The 17,735-nt window shown below is 40.3% G+C and overlaps 2 protein-coding genes and 1 pseudogene across 2 annotated transcripts in view; 1 reads left to right on the top strand and 2 right to left on the bottom strand.

Moving 5' to 3' along the window:
* LOC148740617 (uncharacterized) overlaps positions 1–17,735 on the bottom strand; it is a 1,045,961-nt pseudogene that overhangs the window by 823,954 nt on the left and 204,272 nt on the right.
* LOC111341828 (receptor-binding cancer antigen expressed on SiSo cells) lies at positions 1,039–4,045 on the top strand. Its single transcript, XM_022948850.2, has 4 exons — positions 1,039–1,645; positions 2,331–2,477; positions 2,854–2,958; positions 3,172–4,045. Exons 1-4 carry the CDS (start codon positions 1,490–1,492, stop codon positions 3,394–3,396), a joined length of 633 nt encoding a protein of 210 aa, XP_022804585.1. The 5' UTR covers positions 1,039–1,489; the 3' UTR covers positions 3,397–4,045.
* LOC111341822 (E3 ubiquitin-protein ligase UBR5) overlaps positions 6,301–17,735 on the bottom strand; it is a 30,333-nt gene continuing 18,898 nt past the window's right edge. The window contains exons 34-46 of the mRNA XM_088748803.1: positions 17,336–17,658; positions 16,401–16,784; positions 13,536–13,831; positions 12,731–13,035; positions 12,181–12,403; positions 11,539–11,765; positions 11,064–11,194; positions 10,287–10,457; positions 9,626–9,710; positions 8,873–9,145; positions 8,185–8,332; positions 7,628–7,713; positions 6,301–6,974 (exon numbers count right to left, since the gene is read on the bottom strand). Of these exons, the coding sequence (XP_088604929.1) occupies positions 6,762–6,974; positions 7,628–7,713; positions 8,185–8,332; positions 8,873–9,145; positions 9,626–9,710; positions 10,287–10,457; positions 11,064–11,194; positions 11,539–11,765; positions 12,181–12,403; positions 12,731–13,035; positions 13,536–13,831; positions 16,401–16,784; positions 17,336–17,658 (2,865 nt within the window). The 3' untranslated portion in view covers positions 6,301–6,761. The remainder of the gene's footprint in view (positions 6,975–7,627; positions 7,714–8,184; positions 8,333–8,872; positions 9,146–9,625; positions 9,711–10,286; positions 10,458–11,063; positions 11,195–11,538; positions 11,766–12,180; positions 12,404–12,730; positions 13,036–13,535; positions 13,832–16,400; positions 16,785–17,335; positions 17,659–17,735) is intronic.

The following is a 17,735-nucleotide window of genomic DNA, read 5'->3' as shown; positions in this document are numbered from 1 at the left end:
GCAATATTTTCATGGTCAAACGCATAGCAAGATCTGCAGGAGGTTTTCCATACGTACGTCAGACTTAGGAACACCAATATTTATAATAATACCAAAGTTTCCTTTGGGAACATTTCCTTTAATTTATAATCCTGGTGATGAGGAGATTGTACCTTCCTGTTGTGGAAGACGTGACGACTAGCATACAGGAGAGGGGTAAATGGTACTTGTGAGCAGTCAGGGAATTCTGAGTAAAAACGAGAGTTTCCTGCGACTTGCCACTTAGTCTCGAAGACGCAATCACCCTCGAAGACGCAATCAACCCTGAGATCCAAGACCTGATTCAATCTCCCCTCTAGCTGCAACACATTTCCTTTTCATTTAGTCATGAGAATTTGGTGTTAGATCAAGATTGGAAATTTCACCCGATGAGTTTGAGTATTCTCATTACCTGTTTACTGGATGATGCACGGACAGTAGGGGGAGAAGTTATATGTTAATCTGGGCCGTCAAAAGGCGGACCTCTCACGGACTGGAGACCATTCACGAGAAGTAACAGGTAATCGCCTGTAGAGTAAGGAAAAAAAAAAAACAGGGATAAGCTCGGAAAGTTGTGACCATTCAGTGTCTTGGACTTGACCCTCTCATGGTAGACTGGTAATGAGGAAAAAGACTGCTTCCGGGGAAGATTCTCATAATGTCATATTTAATGACGTCAATGTCTCGAATTTCTTATCTGAAACGTTTAAAACTCATCTTAAGCAATATTTTCCTTCAGAATTTTTGAGGAAATTATAGTTTTTATGGCAAGTGTACTCAAATTTAATACCATGACACATCTGGAGGAATTGCGGGTAAATGATCTGGTCACATTTTCCCACGCAAAGCATCTACTTCAAACTTCAAAGATTAAGCATCATCGTATATGTCACGATTGAGACACTTCTAACCTAACTGGGGACGTTTTTAATCCATAATACCAGCCTTTTTATGACGAAAGTTTTGAGCGTGATTATAAGGTAAAGAACGTTTCAGATTTAACATAAGTAGCATAAATTCTAAATAACTTCACTTGCCAGCATAATCACAGTTTTGATTTCAATATTATTACTGATCACACTGTGGAGCAATGAGCTTTATTTTGTCAAGGTGAGGTGGTGGTAACCGGTCAAGTCAACCGAAAGTCATCTCGCACGAAGTCATGTCGCCTGGAACCAAAAGTCGTTTTTCAAAACTACAATCACTTTGTAAGCAAAGTGCATAATTAACAACTGTAGAGTGACGTCCGTGTTTCAGTTTTGGAATGAAATTGGTGATGTGCCTTCCCTTTGATAGACTTTAATAAAATGTAGATGCAGATGAAAGAATGAAATTCTTTGTCTTATCGAAAAACTTTAAAGCAGATTGTTGAAACAGCAATTGCTTTACGGCGCGAAGGACTGTGGCGACTCAACCCCAGTACCCTCTCGATAAGCAGCCATGTTTCTTTCTTAACCACTACGAACAAAGTATGAAGATAATGCACTTTAATTTTCGTCGTTTCTTTAGTTGTTTCTCGTTTTTTATTACTTTTATTAAGAAAATTTTATTTAGAGGCCGTCAAAGAAAATCTAGCCAGAGCGATAAGGATAGCATACCAACTTCGGTAGCTGTGAGCCGAGACCAAGTAAGTTTCATTTAATCTAGTTGTATGATCTAAGCAATGTTTTAAACTTGTGTAGGTGAATGCAGAAGGAATCAAGTGGTCCGGTTTCGTTTCTGGATATTGCTATAAACACAAGTGAAATCATCAAAACAACCAAAAACATCCAGCACTTTAAGGGATTCGATCTCGTGACGTCGACGATGCAGATTCTCGTGCAATGCTAAGTTGCATTGATCGATTCAAGCATAAATTTGATTTAGCCACATCATTTGTGATGATATTAAGAGATAATTATGATTATTTTTTTTTATGGAAAAGTCCCAGGTAAATATAAATTACATCAGTCGTTGAGCGATATTTCATGGTGGTGTTTATAAATAAATCTCAGAAATTACTTTTGAACCATTTTACTATCAGTAGTGATCAAAACATAATTTCTTCTTACAATATCAATATACCTTTAAGCAGTGAGGTGACGAGAAGAAAGGAAAATGTCAACCACAGCATATTTTCTAATATAACACCAAATTTCAAGGGCTGAAAATAAGAAAACAACCTGTGTAGGCAGTTACTGGTAATAAGATATTGGGAACCAAAAGGTTAATGTCAAGCAGAGGTGGGGGATGTTGTGTAAATCAAGTTGCTTTTGGCCAGGATTTTCCTGTTAATTGTGATTATTTTTTTCAATGTGTATTAAAATTAACAGGCTTTAGAGGGTGAGGGGGAATGGGAGGAATGGGATCAAATGGAAGAGTTCAGCGTGAAAGTTGAACCAGCGTGTGGTCCACAACAGCCTTCTGCTGAGGAGGATCTCTTCCATGACATGACTCCTGTCTTTCAAAAACCAAAGAAGGTAAGGTGCAATACATATATCTTATTAACCAAGCATGTGGGCTGTACTGGGAGAATATCGGCCCGAGGTCTTGACATTGTACAAAAAACACCAAGGGCCAATATTCTTTCAGTACGGTCCCGAGCAGGCTTGGTTAATAAGAGATTTATTATACGACTTAAGTTCTAAGGGACACAAGTGCGGTATCATTCGGGACCATTTGGGACAGTGCCTGGTCCAATACTGAGAGAATATTGACCGGCAGTAGAGCATTTTGATTGGTTGATTTTAGTTATTGGCCCTCTGACTGCCCGAGTCGTGTAGTAAAATATGAAATTATCTCATGGCACCTTGCAGAAATGCTGTAGAAAAGCTGTCTATTTTTATGTTTAAACAGATTGTTGTTAAGAAGAATAAAGGTTACCCTGATGGTGGTTATAATACACGCACAGAGACTTCACCAAGTCGTTTAAACTTTGACATGAATTACACCCCTGTAGAGGTAAGCCATATAAGTGAGACATTCACAGTGATGCAAAGAACCATACATAATCTTATCTGTACTTGCTTTTGCTATGGATAGCCTAGTATACATTGTATACATAGTGACATTCAGCAGGCTTGGCACAAAAATCACATTGTGAATGACAAACTGTGAAGGATCCATACATGAAAACCTTGCCCAATTTTCTAACACTGTTTTAATTATTTAAAGCCTGAGCTGGGTACTTGGAATGATGATTCAACTTCAGTATGGGATGAGGAAGCTGTTTCAGAAAAAGACATTGAGTGGGAAACAGAAAAATTAGTGAAAGAAAGAAAACAGGCAGAGAGAGAACGACGTGCTATGGAACAACAAAGAAGGAGAGAAGAAAGGGAAGCACTGAAGCACATGGACAAAAAAACGCAAGGACATCTTGGAGTCAGACTATCTACGTAACATTGTAACAAACACATGCAGGATTCTTCTCTCTGGGCCTTCAGAATTAGTGTAATAATTGTCACTGTCAGAGGGTTATCAGTATTAAAATTCTCCTTACAATTTAAATATACGATCAAGTAAAACAGTTGTGAGAGTTTGGAAAGTAAGAAGAATATGGTCTCGAATTAATATCAAGTTATCGGTGACAGCCACCAAAATAAGTTCATGGCTTTCATTGGGACAGTTTTTGTTTTTTTTTTAGTGAAAAGGATGAAATAGCTGCACATGTTTTGAGTTAGTCTCTACTGATGACATTCAAGTAGAGTTTTAAAGAAGTATTGTTACAGAGAAGAGGATAGGGTTTAAGGCTTTAATTAGATTGCAAAAAGGCAGATTGTAGAAGGAATTTCTGGGCTTGTTTGCTGTGGTCAGATCTGTTAGTGACCCTGCTAAAATGTTAGTTACATGGAAAGGAGTATTGTTTGATATTTGTGTCCAGTTATTTGGGTGTGAACTGTCCAACAGTAGGATGAAGGCCAATATTAGTGCTTTTAATGGGACAAATTTCCATCTTAGCATATGTATCTTGAAGAAGGTAGGATTTGAGGGCTAACTAGATAGCAGAATTTATGAAAACAGGTTTTAAGAATAAACAATTGATGGAAGACTTGGCCAGTTTGCATTATATATGCAATAGTCATCACATCATAGCAGCTGACGATTATTAACTGTTGAACCCCAAAGTGTGACTTGCATCTAAATTCTCCCGACAACAGCACCCCTAAATCAAACATCAAAGTCATTTGAATAAAGGAAATGATTGCCAACTAAGGAAACTCTTGATTGGTAGATCAATAAGAAAAACAGAAATAGAGTTTTCCTTTTATGTCAGAATGTTAGGGGTTAACCTTGTTGATTTTGTTTGCTCTCCAGTGTCCAAAAAAATCAGCCCCATTATCACTTCTAATTTGCACGTTAAAAAGAAAGAAAATTTGGTCTTTTGTTTCCCCAGGAATGAAAAAAAATATATATATACATAAAAGTGTAAAATTTGACTTCCGTGAAACAGTGCTCAATAGCAGAGCGGTGTAAGTATTGTGGGAGGAAAAAGACAAATAAACTACAAGTTCATCCCTACAAGCCTGTTTCATGGTTGCCCACTCAGCAGGGGTTGACCACTCAATCCCTGCCGAGTGGGCAACCACGAAACAGGCTTGTAGGGATGAACTTGTAGTTTATTTGTCTTTTTCCTCCTGCAAAATATATATTAAACAACAACAAACATATGAAACATATGTGTGAACTGCGGTTATGAGACGTATATGAGAACGATCCTTCGCAGTAAAGCACTATTTGAGCAATAGTGGAAATCAGACCTGAAAAAAATTTCAGGCCTGTAATTTCAGGTCTGATTTCCACTATTGCTCAAATAGTGCTTTACTGCGAAGGATCGTTCTCATATACGTCTCATAACCGCAGTTCACACATGTTTCATATGTTTGTTGTTGTTTGATTTATCATCTACGGCTTTATATCGAATTAATTTGATGGCCTGCTCCCAGTTGGCTTGTTAGCTCAATTGGTAGAGCGCTGCACTAGTATCGCAGAGGTCAGTGGTTCGAATCCCGTACAGGCCTGAAATTTTTTTCAAGTCTGATTTCCACTATTGCTCAAATAGTGCTTTACTGCGAAGGATCGTTCTCATATACGTCTCATAACCGCAGTTCACACATATGTTTCATATGTTTGTTGTTGTTTGATTTATCATCTACGGCTTTATATCGAATTAATTTGATGGCCTGCTCCCAGTTGGCTTGTTAGCTCAATTGGTAGAGCGCTGCACTAGTATCGCAGAGGTCAGTGGTTCGAATCCCGTACAGGCCTGAAATTTTTTTCAGGTCTGATTTCCACTATTGCTCAAATAGTGCTTTACTGCGAAGGATCGTTCTCATATACGTCTCATAACCGCAGTTCACACATATGTTTGTTGTTGTTTGATTTATCATCTACGGCTTTATATCGAATTAATTTGATGGCCTGCTCCCAGTTGGCTTGTTAGCTCAATTGGTAGAGCGCTGCACTAGTATCGCAGAGGTCAGTGGTTCGAATCCCGTACAGGCCTGAAATTTTTTTCAGGTCTGATTTCCACTATTGCTCAAATAGTGCTTTACTGCGAAGGATCGTTCTCATATACGTCTCATAACCGCAGTTCACACATATGTTTGTTGTTGTTTGATTTATCATCTACGGCTTTATATCGAATTAATTTGATGGCCTGCTCCCAGTTGGCTTGTTAGCTCAATTGGTAGAGCGCTGCACTAGTATCGCAGAGGTCAGTGGTTCGAATCCCGTACAGGCCTGAAATTTTTTTCAGGTCTGATTTCCACTATTGCTCAAATAGTGCTTTACTGCGAAGGATCGTTCTCATATACGAAAAATATATATTATACATATATATATATATATATATATATATATATATATGTATAATATATATGTGTGTATATATAGTCGTTAATGGAACTCTCAGGCCAACAAAGGTGCACTGTGCCAGGAGGATCAATAAAGATTTGCAGTCCAAGCCTCACAGCCAACATGAACGTAGAAAGTTTAAAAAATTGCGAGGATGGACAACTTCTTACGTAAAAAAATATAAAAAATTTTAATAAAAAACGGTAAATAACTGAAGGTCTCTAACCGAAACGTTTTTTATTAAAATTTTTTATATTTTTTTACGTCAGAAGTTGTCCATCCTCGCAATTTTTTAAACTTTCTACATATGTGTGTATATGTGTGTTCATATTTCTGTGTATACATATATATACACACACATGTATACACACATATATGCACTTTCTAGCTATAAAAAATGAAGTAGTTTACCACAATTACACTATTTGGAACTACTAAGAAACAAGACAATTTCAGCAAATTCTTTATTTGTGTTTCCCTAATACATTTTATAAACATCACCGTCGACAATCAACTATGTGGACAGGGTCTCTAACACTTTATCCCCTCAGAGTCACTGGCTTCTTATTTATCCTTACGGTACCCCGCAGTCAATTATAAAGGGGTCATATGGGTGCATGTAGAACGGAAATGATCACCAATCCAATAAGCTTCTGATTGTCAAAGAAAATCACCTTGTCAGTACCATAGGAAATGTAAAGGTAACAGTGTAGAGAATAAGAAGTTTACTGAAAGGTGTAAAGTGCTATAAATTTGAACTGTCAAAACGGACAACACAATAAAACGCAACTGCAGCATTCTAAGGGATCGTTCATTTCATGTTTCTCCCAAGACAGATTTTTTTGAGATGGAGATTTCTGTCCATTCTCTTCTGTTTATTGCAGCACTGGTCAGGACTCGTCAGATATCTCTTACACAAATCCAAACGTTTTGGTCTTGATGGCCAGTAGAAGTTTGCTCTTAAGAATAGCACGCGAAGAGTACAGTGGAATGTACAGCCGAGAGATGCACGTGTTGGCAGTGGGAAGTTGATGATCATGTGCCGGTTTGACTGTCACTGATGGTTTAGGTTGGAAACCTTCCTCACTTGCAGGAAGAGCTGGGCTTGATGTCCAGAAATAAACCTTAAAATAAAGTGCTCTGTGTCAGAAGCTACTCAAGCCAAAGGATCAACTGTAAACTTAAAGTGTTAACTATGGAATACAGGTATTTTTAGCTACTGGTTTTAATAAATATATATGTCTTCACCTATACTAAATTCAAAGCAAATTATAAAACAACGTCCTAAGGCTACTTTTCCGTTTTGCGTGTTTTAAACTTGGCTACAGTTATTAATTCCGATGAAGGCTACAGTTATTAGCTCCGACGAAGGGCTAACGCTCGAAACGTCAGCTTTTGTAATCGTTACGGTGGCCAATTTACCATTTCAACTTTGTTCATATATCCAAATTATTTCGTTACTCCCACCGACGCAGCCCCAAACAGTTTCTTTCGAAATTATCAGCCTTTATATAGTTATTAATAACTCTGGTTAAACGCTTTCATTTACAAACAGCCGTTAATTACCATTGTAATAAACGTTTTAAACAAGTTTTCAACGAACATCTACAAATTTCCATTTCCGCGATCACATGGTCACGGTTGCTATTTTCAGTAACATATCCCCACGACATTTCCACATAGTGGAAGCGGGGTTTTTACAAAGTGGCTCTGAGGGATTTTTAAAGTTTTTTTTGCTTTAGTAAAGCTGCTGAGTAATCACTGCTTTGATGCTCACCAAGTCCTGTCTGTCAGAATTGCTCATCTTTTCAACTATGGACCAAAACCACTTCTTGAACTTGAGCAACTTCTCAGCCCCAGCACCTAACGAGAGAGGAGAAAATGATACAGGGGGAATGGAAACCAATCACGTGGCATATCGTGACCTAACGAGAGAAGAGAAAATGATACAGGGGAAATGGAAACAATCACGTGGCATATCGTGACCTAACGACATCGCATCAACATGGCGTAACATCTAATGTCACATCCACGCCAAACGATATGATATTTAACATCACAACTTCTGAGGTGACAAGATATAAGGTGAAATGACATTCCACTGTATGACATACGGTGCACTGAAGCTGACGACACATTGATGTTTCATGACAGACATGGCAGGCATGTTGTGACATGTCAAGACTGTTACTTTCAGATATCTCTCATTCTCATGGAATTACGTGTAACTTATGAATGTGTCACGTCATCAATCATATCACATGACTTAGCTACACATGCCTACATTACAACCATGTTGTGATAAGATTTTACAACACGACGTTCATTACATACCTCCAGTCTCGTCGTTAAAACAAGTGTAGCTCGTCAACTGTTGGACATTCACCTCGCCACAACCATTCAACAACAGGCGGAAATCTTCAGCTGTCAGGTTATCAAAGGCAGATAAAGGTATCACATCCAATACTCCATTGCGAAGAGCCTTCAACAGGAGTAAAAACAGTTTCAATGCCCAGGATGCAAAAATGTAAACTCAGTGTTCGATAACTGCTGATTATAAAATCAAAAGATTTAAAGTTTAAAACAACCACCTATACAAAGAGAGATCTCTAGTTCGTTCGTGAAGGAAAACTTCACTGTAAAACCTCCGCAAATCCCTAAAAAAAAAATAATACTCCTTCGAAACTTTGCCACGAGTAAATGTCTTGAATTCGCCTTCTCTGTGTTTGATAAGAATACTTTGAGGCACTTTTGACAATTAAACTTGGCACAACCAGAACCAGCCGATCAGAATAAAGAAAAAATAACGATGATCCAATGAGACCGCGGGAAAACGTGATTGACCAAGTCAAAACTCGTCTCTACCTTGAATCTGATTGGTTGTCATTGTGCGTGTTTGATGAACCAATCACACTACAGAGCAAAGCCAAACCAATAGCGGATCACTTTCAATACTCTACCGACAAAGGCTCAAAAACTCACAAGAGTCAATCAAGTGATAAATCAAGCCATCCCAACTTACCTGGAGAGCCTTCTTATTATTGCCCACCATTCTGTGTTCGGCATACAGTCGCACATAGTCATACACGTTAGATGGCGTGACAGAAACATTTTTTCCACCTTTGATCAATTCCACTTGGCCGCCATCACCTTCTTCCACAGTGGCCTGGACATTAAATGTCAAGTCCAGGCCCTTGAAAATGTGCTCTGCATTTGGGGACGTGGCTTCGACGATGATATTCCGTAAACTTTCGTAGAGTGTAGGGTCGAAAAAGGCAAGGTCATGCCAACCAATCTAGATAAAAGAAAACTGTCTTACTAAAGCTCCCTTTAGTGGGCTAATTTGTTGTTATCTTAATTTGTTGTTATCTTAAAGAAATGTTCCCATCCATTTGGCACATTTTAAACCACATGGTCCTTCCTAAAGAGCTGATGAAATGCAAACGAATACAGAATAATTTGAAAGCAATGACAAGTGTAATCTTGTCATCTGGAAGAGAGTAATGATATTCTCGGAGCTCAGGGCAAGATCAGCTGTTTAGCTATACCTACTGTGATTACGATCAGAGCGACCATGTTTTCTCTCTGTTTGTTTTAATTTTTGTCTTAATTTTTTTCAGAAATTACAAGAAGTCTGGCAGCCGCTACGTTAAGGGATTAGAGTAGCCTATGTTGTATTCCCCCCGCGCGGGGTGATAGTTACAGGTTATTGCCTGGTCCTCGACCAATCAGACCGTGCGCATTTGTATATCAAATAATACAAACTTTTCCTTACCCTTCTTGAGAGGATGTGCTTTATAACATGTCTGTTGAGGTTGATCGGACACAATTCGTTTTGTAGAAGACATAATCCTATAATCCTTTAATGCAAGGGTCAGAAAAGTTCAATTAATTTAAGCTCAAATTGTCACCTCCAAAGCAACAAAAAAAAAAAAAAACGAACGAACAAGAAAATAGCAACTACCATATTTCCTCGAAGATGCACCAACGCGCTAATAAGCGCCCAACCTCTGGGCCTTTAGGCAGCGAAATCAATACATGTTAATAGTTTCTTAATAAGCGCGCTTCTTTCCCTCTTCCTTGCTTTTTGAGATAGTATGGATACAATGAAAACCTGTTTCTATGCTGCCAACTTATTAATAACTTTAAAGCTTCAACTACAGGATAATCAGTAGACGTTAATCGAATCTTATATAGGCGCCCGCTGCACTTATTCGAGGAAATACGGTACTTGAACCTATTGTACCTGCAATGAGTAGCAAAAGTAGTTACCATGCCCCCCTCTTATAGATGGTCGACAACCCTCCAACCGACATAAAATACAGAAATATTAATCTCGAATAAGTTATTTGAAAGCCCCCCCCTTCCCCCTTCCCCCTCCCCCCCTCCCTCTCGAGAACCATTTCAGCCTAACCCGATTTAGAGCATGTTCTTACCTTCCCACATTCCTAAAGCAATTCAATCTCTCTTCAGAGCACTTCCCAGGGCGTGGCGAGTAAAAGCCAGTCTTGCCCGGTTGATAAAATAACGGAGCATTATCGTCCTCAGAATCGTCCAATTCCACGCCAGCGCTAAGGGGGTCCTCGTCTCCATCCTTGACTTGTTTCCTGGGAAACAAAAGAACTTCAGTCAGACGGAAACATTGAGACACAATAACAACCCTTAGCCAGTGGGGAAAGAGTTAGTCAACATTACATACATACATACATGCGTTAGTTGACCACTCCCCATTGGGGCTTTTCAGGGCCAATTCCTACCCATCCCACCCCAGGGGAGGACATCCACTACACAGTAATCTCGTGCGTGGGAAATTAACGTCTCCTACCCCTAACCCTGCAGGAGACGGGACCTACGGTTTATTCGTCCTTATCCGAGAAGACTAGAATATCTCTCTATTTTTTGATTATAGAAAGGTAGCAAATTCTCCTCACTTATTTTAAGACCATGAGTATCGGTCCGGCCGGGGCTCGAACCCTCGACCTCCCGCACAACACAATCCGGCGCTCTAACCATTTGAGCTAACCGGGAGGCGGTTAAACATTAGTCGAGCGTGTGGGAAAACTGAAGGAAATCTAGGGTCCCTTTGAGGTTGTGAATCCCGGCCGGGAATTACATCGGAAGACAAATGGTAATTTACTTAAGACCGTCATTTCTTAAGTATTTGGTGAATTATAAACAGCTTTACAATGTGGCGCAATTTCTCCTCTCTTTACCTTCCAGAGACGAGAAGTAACTCAACAGCTTCTTCCACCCTTTGCCTCAAGTTGTCCTCACTGGCCAACAGTAAAAGTAACTGAGCAGGAGACAGCTCTAACAGCATGCCGGTGATCTTGCTGGCCAGAGACTGAAATATAGTCAAACAGAATTGTAAATTTAGCTCAAATTACTTCATCACCTCAAGATGTACGTATCAATTCTCTATACTGTCTGCCAAAGTGTTCTTATAATGTTACATAAGATAATTCTTCTTTAAATCAAGCAACATATCCCTTGTTAGATCTAAAGTAATTGCTAATTATTTTCCGTGTAATTTTGTATCAAGTTATGTCGTCCTTTATTTTCTCATACCTCCTTGTTCGAACGTTTTTGCTATCATTTTCTTCGTTAGTTACATCTTTTTTTGCACGTTTTTTATACCATCTTATGGTTTTTAGTCAAAATAGCACATCAAAAAAGTCGTTTCCTTACAGGCTGCAATGCATGGACTCGAGGATACAGCCTCTCTCCTAAAGACTGCCTGTGGTACGGCAGTGGGTCACCATCGGGATCCTCTCCATCAGCGGTGCTGCTGCTGCCACTAAAGTGAAAAGCTCGTGCATCGGCTGAAAGCTGTCTTCTTGCATCACGTTCACGATCACGATCACGATCACGCTTGTAACGGTAACTTGTAGCACGTCTTATACGCTGAGTTATACCTGTTGATAGATCAATACATCATCAGTGTCTCTATCACTCAGAGAAAGTTGTAGCGTGCATCACGTGAACTATCACGATCACGCTTGTAACGGTTAATTGTAGCAAGTATCATGTGCTGAGCTTTATCTAGTGATACATGACATTATAACTACTTTTTTAATGCACAAAAAACTGCCATGCATTCGACAACAAGAGTGAAACAGCTTCAACCGAACAGAGTTTTAATGATTTCTCGAGACATTCAAAGGGTTTGGTGAGTAGAAGAGAGCCGTTAATGTATGTCATCACCTCTTAGGCGTTCCCGAAGTTTAACCTGTGGTACTTGCTAACAACGTTCTTTCCACGATATCTTGTAAAATGGGGTAAACCAATCTGTTAAAAAGTAACAACTATGTATAACAAATTCAACCTTACTTCTGTTATTATCAAGAGCTGGCAGCTTTTCTCCAGAAAGGAATGCTTCTCCCACTGCAGTGTAATAACTTCTCGCCACTCCACTCCCCTCCCCTGGTTCGTCCTTGAATGTAACCTTAACACGGTGTATAGTCATTGGACGAGACCTAGGACCGCGCCGGCCAAACTGTGTGTTTAGCTGTCTGATGGTTTGTTGAATGAGGATGGCACGGTCGCGTTCAACCTGGGAATATGAAAAAGGAACCATTAATGTCAATTCGTGTCGCTTATACGAGAAGCCTTAAACCAAACACACGCAAAAGTTAGTGTAACTGAAAGTGACAAATTGATTGACTTCTTCGCAGACAGCTTAAATGGTGGACTGACCGACGGACGGACTGATTGGCAGGTCAGGCGGAGGGTTGCATGATTGATGAACGGACTGACTTTGACTAGCTAACTGACTGACTGACTAGCTGACAGACTGTCCGTCTGCCTGATTGACTGACTGACTAACTGGCTAACAGATTGACAGACTGACAAATTAGCTCTGACGTTTGTTTTCTCATACCTCAATAGTCAAGTCACGCTGGGTGGAGTTCCTGAGCCGCTCCATCTCTCGCCTAAACTTGGTCTCTTTCACATCAAACCTGCCTAACTCGTTCAACACAGATGAAGGCTCAGATCCAACGTCTTCCAGAAACACCCGGCCAAATAACTCCACACATAACCTCCAGCGACCCAACAGGGAGTTAGCAGAGGTTCCACTACAGATGACAGGTTTGAAAGAAGAAGCAGAGACGGTGGGTTTAGCAGCTGATTCGGAAGTTTTGCCACTTGACGTCGAGGGTTCAACTGAAGACTCACTCTCTGTCACTGAAATCATGAGAATTTGAGAAACATTTTAACTATGTCTAATCCAATCTTCCCAACAAAATAGTACTCCCAACGTCTTTAAAGGCCTAATGCTGCATCAGTTGATGTTAAGTCAATTGAGAAGGTCTGCGTGGTCTTGAAAACAGAAATCTTCGACCTCCACTTAAAGAGCTCTAAAAAACGGCGACTTAATTGTTGCAGTTGACTAAACGGGTATTTTGGACAAACTAGTTTGTCTTTTATTCATAAACCTAAATTCGGTGGCAAGAAGTACTGGGAAAGTACTCGTTTTTAATGACACAGCGAGACTGGAACTTGAAATTGTGATTGGGTAGAAAAGGAAATGAAATGTCTCATTGTGCTGTCCGCTTAAAAAAGGTTACGGTAAAAATGGGGAGAAAGAGGGGAGAAAGAGGCGGGGGGAGTTTGGGACTTGAACTATGTGCGCTTACTACAAATACTGCTTAATATGGGTTTCACAGTATTTCAGAAGCCCTTACCGTTCACATCCATAGTAGAACAGAGCTGTCCGGTGGCGGCAACACTGGTCGGTCTCGCCGCACAGAACACTGATTCAGAAACTTCCCTTGACAAAGTCATGCTGCTAACCATGGGTGCACCACCACAGCCATTGTCTGAATGCTCATGCACAGTACCAAACATCTGCTCTCTACGTGCTGTAGGGTGCAACAGGTGTGGCTGGGAGGCAAGAGGAAGGGCTTCCTCTACAGGAGCTTGGTACGGGTCTGGAGGGGTACAGCCCAGTACTGTGGTGGAGTCAGTTCGCACAAAGAAGCTGAAATCAAAACATATTGTGTACTGATCATGAACTTACGATTACTCCCTACACGTAGACAACTTAATAGATAACATGCAAGCATTAAGAACTGCCCAAACCCAACTCCTTCTCCGAACGCTAATACAACCCAGTGCTTTCTTCCGAGACATCGCTTCAGATAATAATAATAATAATAATAATAATAATAATTTACATTTCTAGAGCGCTAAAATTATAAAATATTCTAAAGCGCTTTACAACATATTAACTACAAATATTAAAATGATAAACGACAAAATATCAAAACAAACTGTAAGCCAGCTTGAATAGATGTGTCTTAAGCTTTGACTTAAAAATCGTTACATTTGGACTGTTTCGAATTTCAAGCGGCAGTTCGTTCCACAGAAAAGGTCCAGAACGGGCAAAGGCACGATCACCAAAGGTCTTAAAGTTAGTTCTTGGGACCATAAGGAGACCCTGATCGCAGGAACGTAGCTGATGACCCTTGACACTGTGTGGCTGCAGATATTCTTTTATGTATAGTGGGCCTTGGTTATTTAAAGCTTTATAAATTAAAAGTAACAACTTAAAATGGACGCGATAAGCCACAGGAAGCCAGTGAAGATTATATAAGGCGGACGAGATGTGGTGAAACTTGGGAATCCTAAAAATTAGTCGAGCAGCGGCGTTGAGCACCTTCTGAAGACGCTCTGTCTGGTACTTGGGTACGCCAAATAAAAGGGAGTTGCATTAGTCTAAATGCGAAGTCACAAATGCGTGAACAAGAGTCTTCGTGGACTCAGGACTGAGGAATTTCCTAATTTGGCGAATTTTATACAATCCATAAAAAGCTTTGCTGCAGATCTTACCAATGTGAATGGACATGGACATATTGGAGTCAAACCAGGAACCCAGGTTTCGAACACAGTTGAGAGGCTGAATGGTAGAATTACCGACTGTGATGGAATCAATTGCGATTTTTGATAATTGATGGCGGGAACCAACAACTAAGAATTCGGTTTTAGAATCGTTAATTAACAGGCGGTTATAAATCAACCATGAGCGGACATCCGAAATGCAGGCTTCAAGAGCAGCTATGGCGTGGTCTTGCGAAGATATGTCATTGGGTCTAAACGACAGATAAAGTTGCGTATCATCGGCATATCCGTGAGCAGAGGGGAGATGGTTAGCGATCACGTGATATAGTCGAGATATGTATAATATGAATAAAATAGGACCCATACAGCTGCCTTGTGGGACACCGCAGTTCAAATGAAAATCATCTGATGTTCGATCGTTTATGAGAACACGTTGTTTTCGGCCAGACAGATAAGACGCAAACCATTTATGGGCAGAGCCAATGATTCCAAAATCGCTTTCAAGAACATTAAGGAGAATCTGATGATCGATTGTATCAAAAGCAGCGCTTAGATCCAGTAGCACAAGAAGCGTAATTTCCTGATGGTCCATTGACATAAGAATATCACTTTGAACCTTAAGCAAGGCAGTTTCGGTAGAGTGAAATCTTCGAAACCCTGATTGTAACTTCGGCAGAGGAGCATTGTATTCACAGTGCTTAAACAATTGAGAAAGAACCGCCTTTTCGACGATCTTGGAGATGAATGTTAGATTGCTTACCGGACGGAAGTTTTTATAAGTTAACTCTAGACCCGGTTTCTTTAATAGAGGTTTCACAATTGCAGTTTTCCAATCATCGGGAACATAGGCGTGGCGAATAGACAAATTTACCATGCGAGTAATGGAGGGCGCAAGGACGTCAAGACAAGACTTCACAAGCCATGTAGGGATTGGATCCAGGGAGCATGAGGCATTAGACGATGTACTGATTATATTGCAAACATCTTCCACTGACAACGGCGAAAAACTGTCAAGTTCTACAGCTGGAGCAGCAGTATCAGAATAAGGAGGATTTACTTCAATATCACTGATGGAATCTTTGATGAGTTCAATTTTTTTAACGAAGAATTCCCCAAATTTATTCGCAAGTAGAACTGGGTCATCATGAGGTGGTAGATCATTAACATTAGGACCCTTACAAAGGAATGAAACCAATTTGAACAACTTCCCGGAGTCACCAGCGCACTGACCAATTAAATCTGAGTAATAAGAAACTCGAGTAGACTTGAGAAGAGCAGAATATCTATTACAGATTTTACGATAAGCAAGCCAATCTGAAGAAAGACCACTTTTAAGAGCTTTCCGCTCGCCTTGCGACGATTACGTTTAAACTGGAGAACATCAGCGTTAAACCAAGGGATCTTTGCACGAGTAACAAGAGTTTTTGTCTTTATGGGAGCATGTTTATCCAGGATTTCTGTTAAAGTCGAGGAGTACAGCATATTTTGCTGAAGTTTTTGGTTCCACGTTATTTGTGCATGGGGCTACAACGACACTGATTTCATGCTTGACACGAACCTCTAAATTATCTGATGTGGAGACCCAGCCACAGAGTTTAAAATTTACATTGTAACCTTTCAACTTTAACGTTCTTTTTTTTTAAGTGAGTGTTTCACTGATTCGTGACGGAGTGCAAGGTTAAGATCTTAGGCCCATAAATGAGACAAACCTGTGTAAATTTCCAGGCAAGATTGGAGTAGGCATGGGTTCATCCTCAACATGATCTGTATCATCTTCATATTCATCACCGTCCCTCTTGAAACTTGCACTATCTTCATCATCGACATCATCACCGCCTTCCTCGTCGTTGGGTGTGTCAGGGGTAACAGTCTTCTCTGCACTGGATCTGTTCGCCTGTGAACTGGCGTTTGGGTTGTTACGTATGTAGTACACCAGAGCATCCAGAACATAGGCAACATGACGCAAGGAAGAAACATCCAGTTTGGGGAGAGAGTCTCCGTGTTCGTTTGAATGGCCTCTCAAAAGGGAAAGAACGTAAACCAAGAAGTCTTGTCGACCCGTGTCCAGGTTACTACTGGTGGCTCCATGTTTTCTGTTTCAAAAGGTGAAAAAGAACATTGGCAAAAATAACTACAAAACAAACGTAACTTGAAGCGGCTAAAGGAACCGAAAGTTCTGCCTGATGTCAAACGCCGTTGTCACACATGTCTTCCGTAACTATATCAGAGAAAGCTGCGTGGAAGAGCTCCTGTTTTGAATGTCGAACTCTCCCTGGGATTCTAAACCCCTTCCCCTTAGCATTAAAACAAATCTTCCCTTCTGCCAGCCAGTACGTCAATAACTTCCTTACCCCTCTAACGGAGAGCAATTATATTTGTCACTCTATTCATTTCCTATTATTTGAAAAAAATAAAAATCTGCTTGTTAATTCTACCCTCTAATTGCAACACTTTTCCTTGTAATTCAGTTACGAGAACGTGATGTTAGATAGCGATAACAACTTCTACCTGATAAGTTTGAATATTCTCATTACCTTTCTGTTGGATAATGTAGGGAGAAGTTACATCTTAATAATTTCCGAGAATTAAAGGGTTAACCCAAAAATAACACTAGGCTAAATACGAACTGTTTTTAATCACTTACCGTCTAACCACAGATCTTTTTCGTTTGTTTTCCAAAGCTCTCAGAAGCGTCGGGTCCTCACGTGTTCGCCTGTCTTTGTTGGCTTTAGGGTGAAACTCGTGAAGTGGATGGGAGGGGTGGGAAGGGTCGGTAGCTGCTGACAGAGACAGCCCAAACCTAAGCTGAGCTTCAGTGCAATCTAACACTACTGCTAGCCAGTTCCAGGCTGCCTGAAGCTGCTGATCTGCCTGTACATGGATCTCTGCTAAGGCTGATGTGGTGGGTGTAAGGCTGTCAGTGGGGAGGGCAGACGGGTCCTGAGCAATGTTGAGCAAGTTGGTGACCTGGGAACCAGAAGGATTCAAGGAATTCACTTCATTCAGTTACTTGCCACAAATACTGTGAACTACATCGCACAGTC

This window comes from Stylophora pistillata, chromosome 2 (genome assembly GCF_964205215.1).
Source record: "Stylophora pistillata chromosome 2, jaStyPist1.2, whole genome shotgun sequence".
Lineage (NCBI taxonomy): Eukaryota > Metazoa > Cnidaria > Anthozoa > Scleractinia > Pocilloporidae > Stylophora > Stylophora pistillata.
The sequence above is the reverse complement of the archived record's forward strand: the minus strand, read 5'-3'. Positions and strand labels throughout refer to the sequence as shown.

Bases quoted from the DNA above. Each gene is read 5' to 3' on its own strand.
- LOC111341828 (XM_022948850.2), top strand. From the start codon at position 1,490: ATGAAGATAATGCACTTTAATTTTCGTCGTTTCTTTAGTTGTTTCTCG. The intron at 1,646-2,330 runs GTAAGTTTCATT...TAAAATTAACAG, and splicing joins TAGCTGTGAGCCGAGACCAA to GCTTTAGAGGGTGAGGGGGA. The intron at 2,478-2,853 runs GTAAGGTGCAAT...ATGTTTAAACAG, and splicing joins TCTTTCAAAAACCAAAGAAG to ATTGTTGTTAAGAAGAATAA.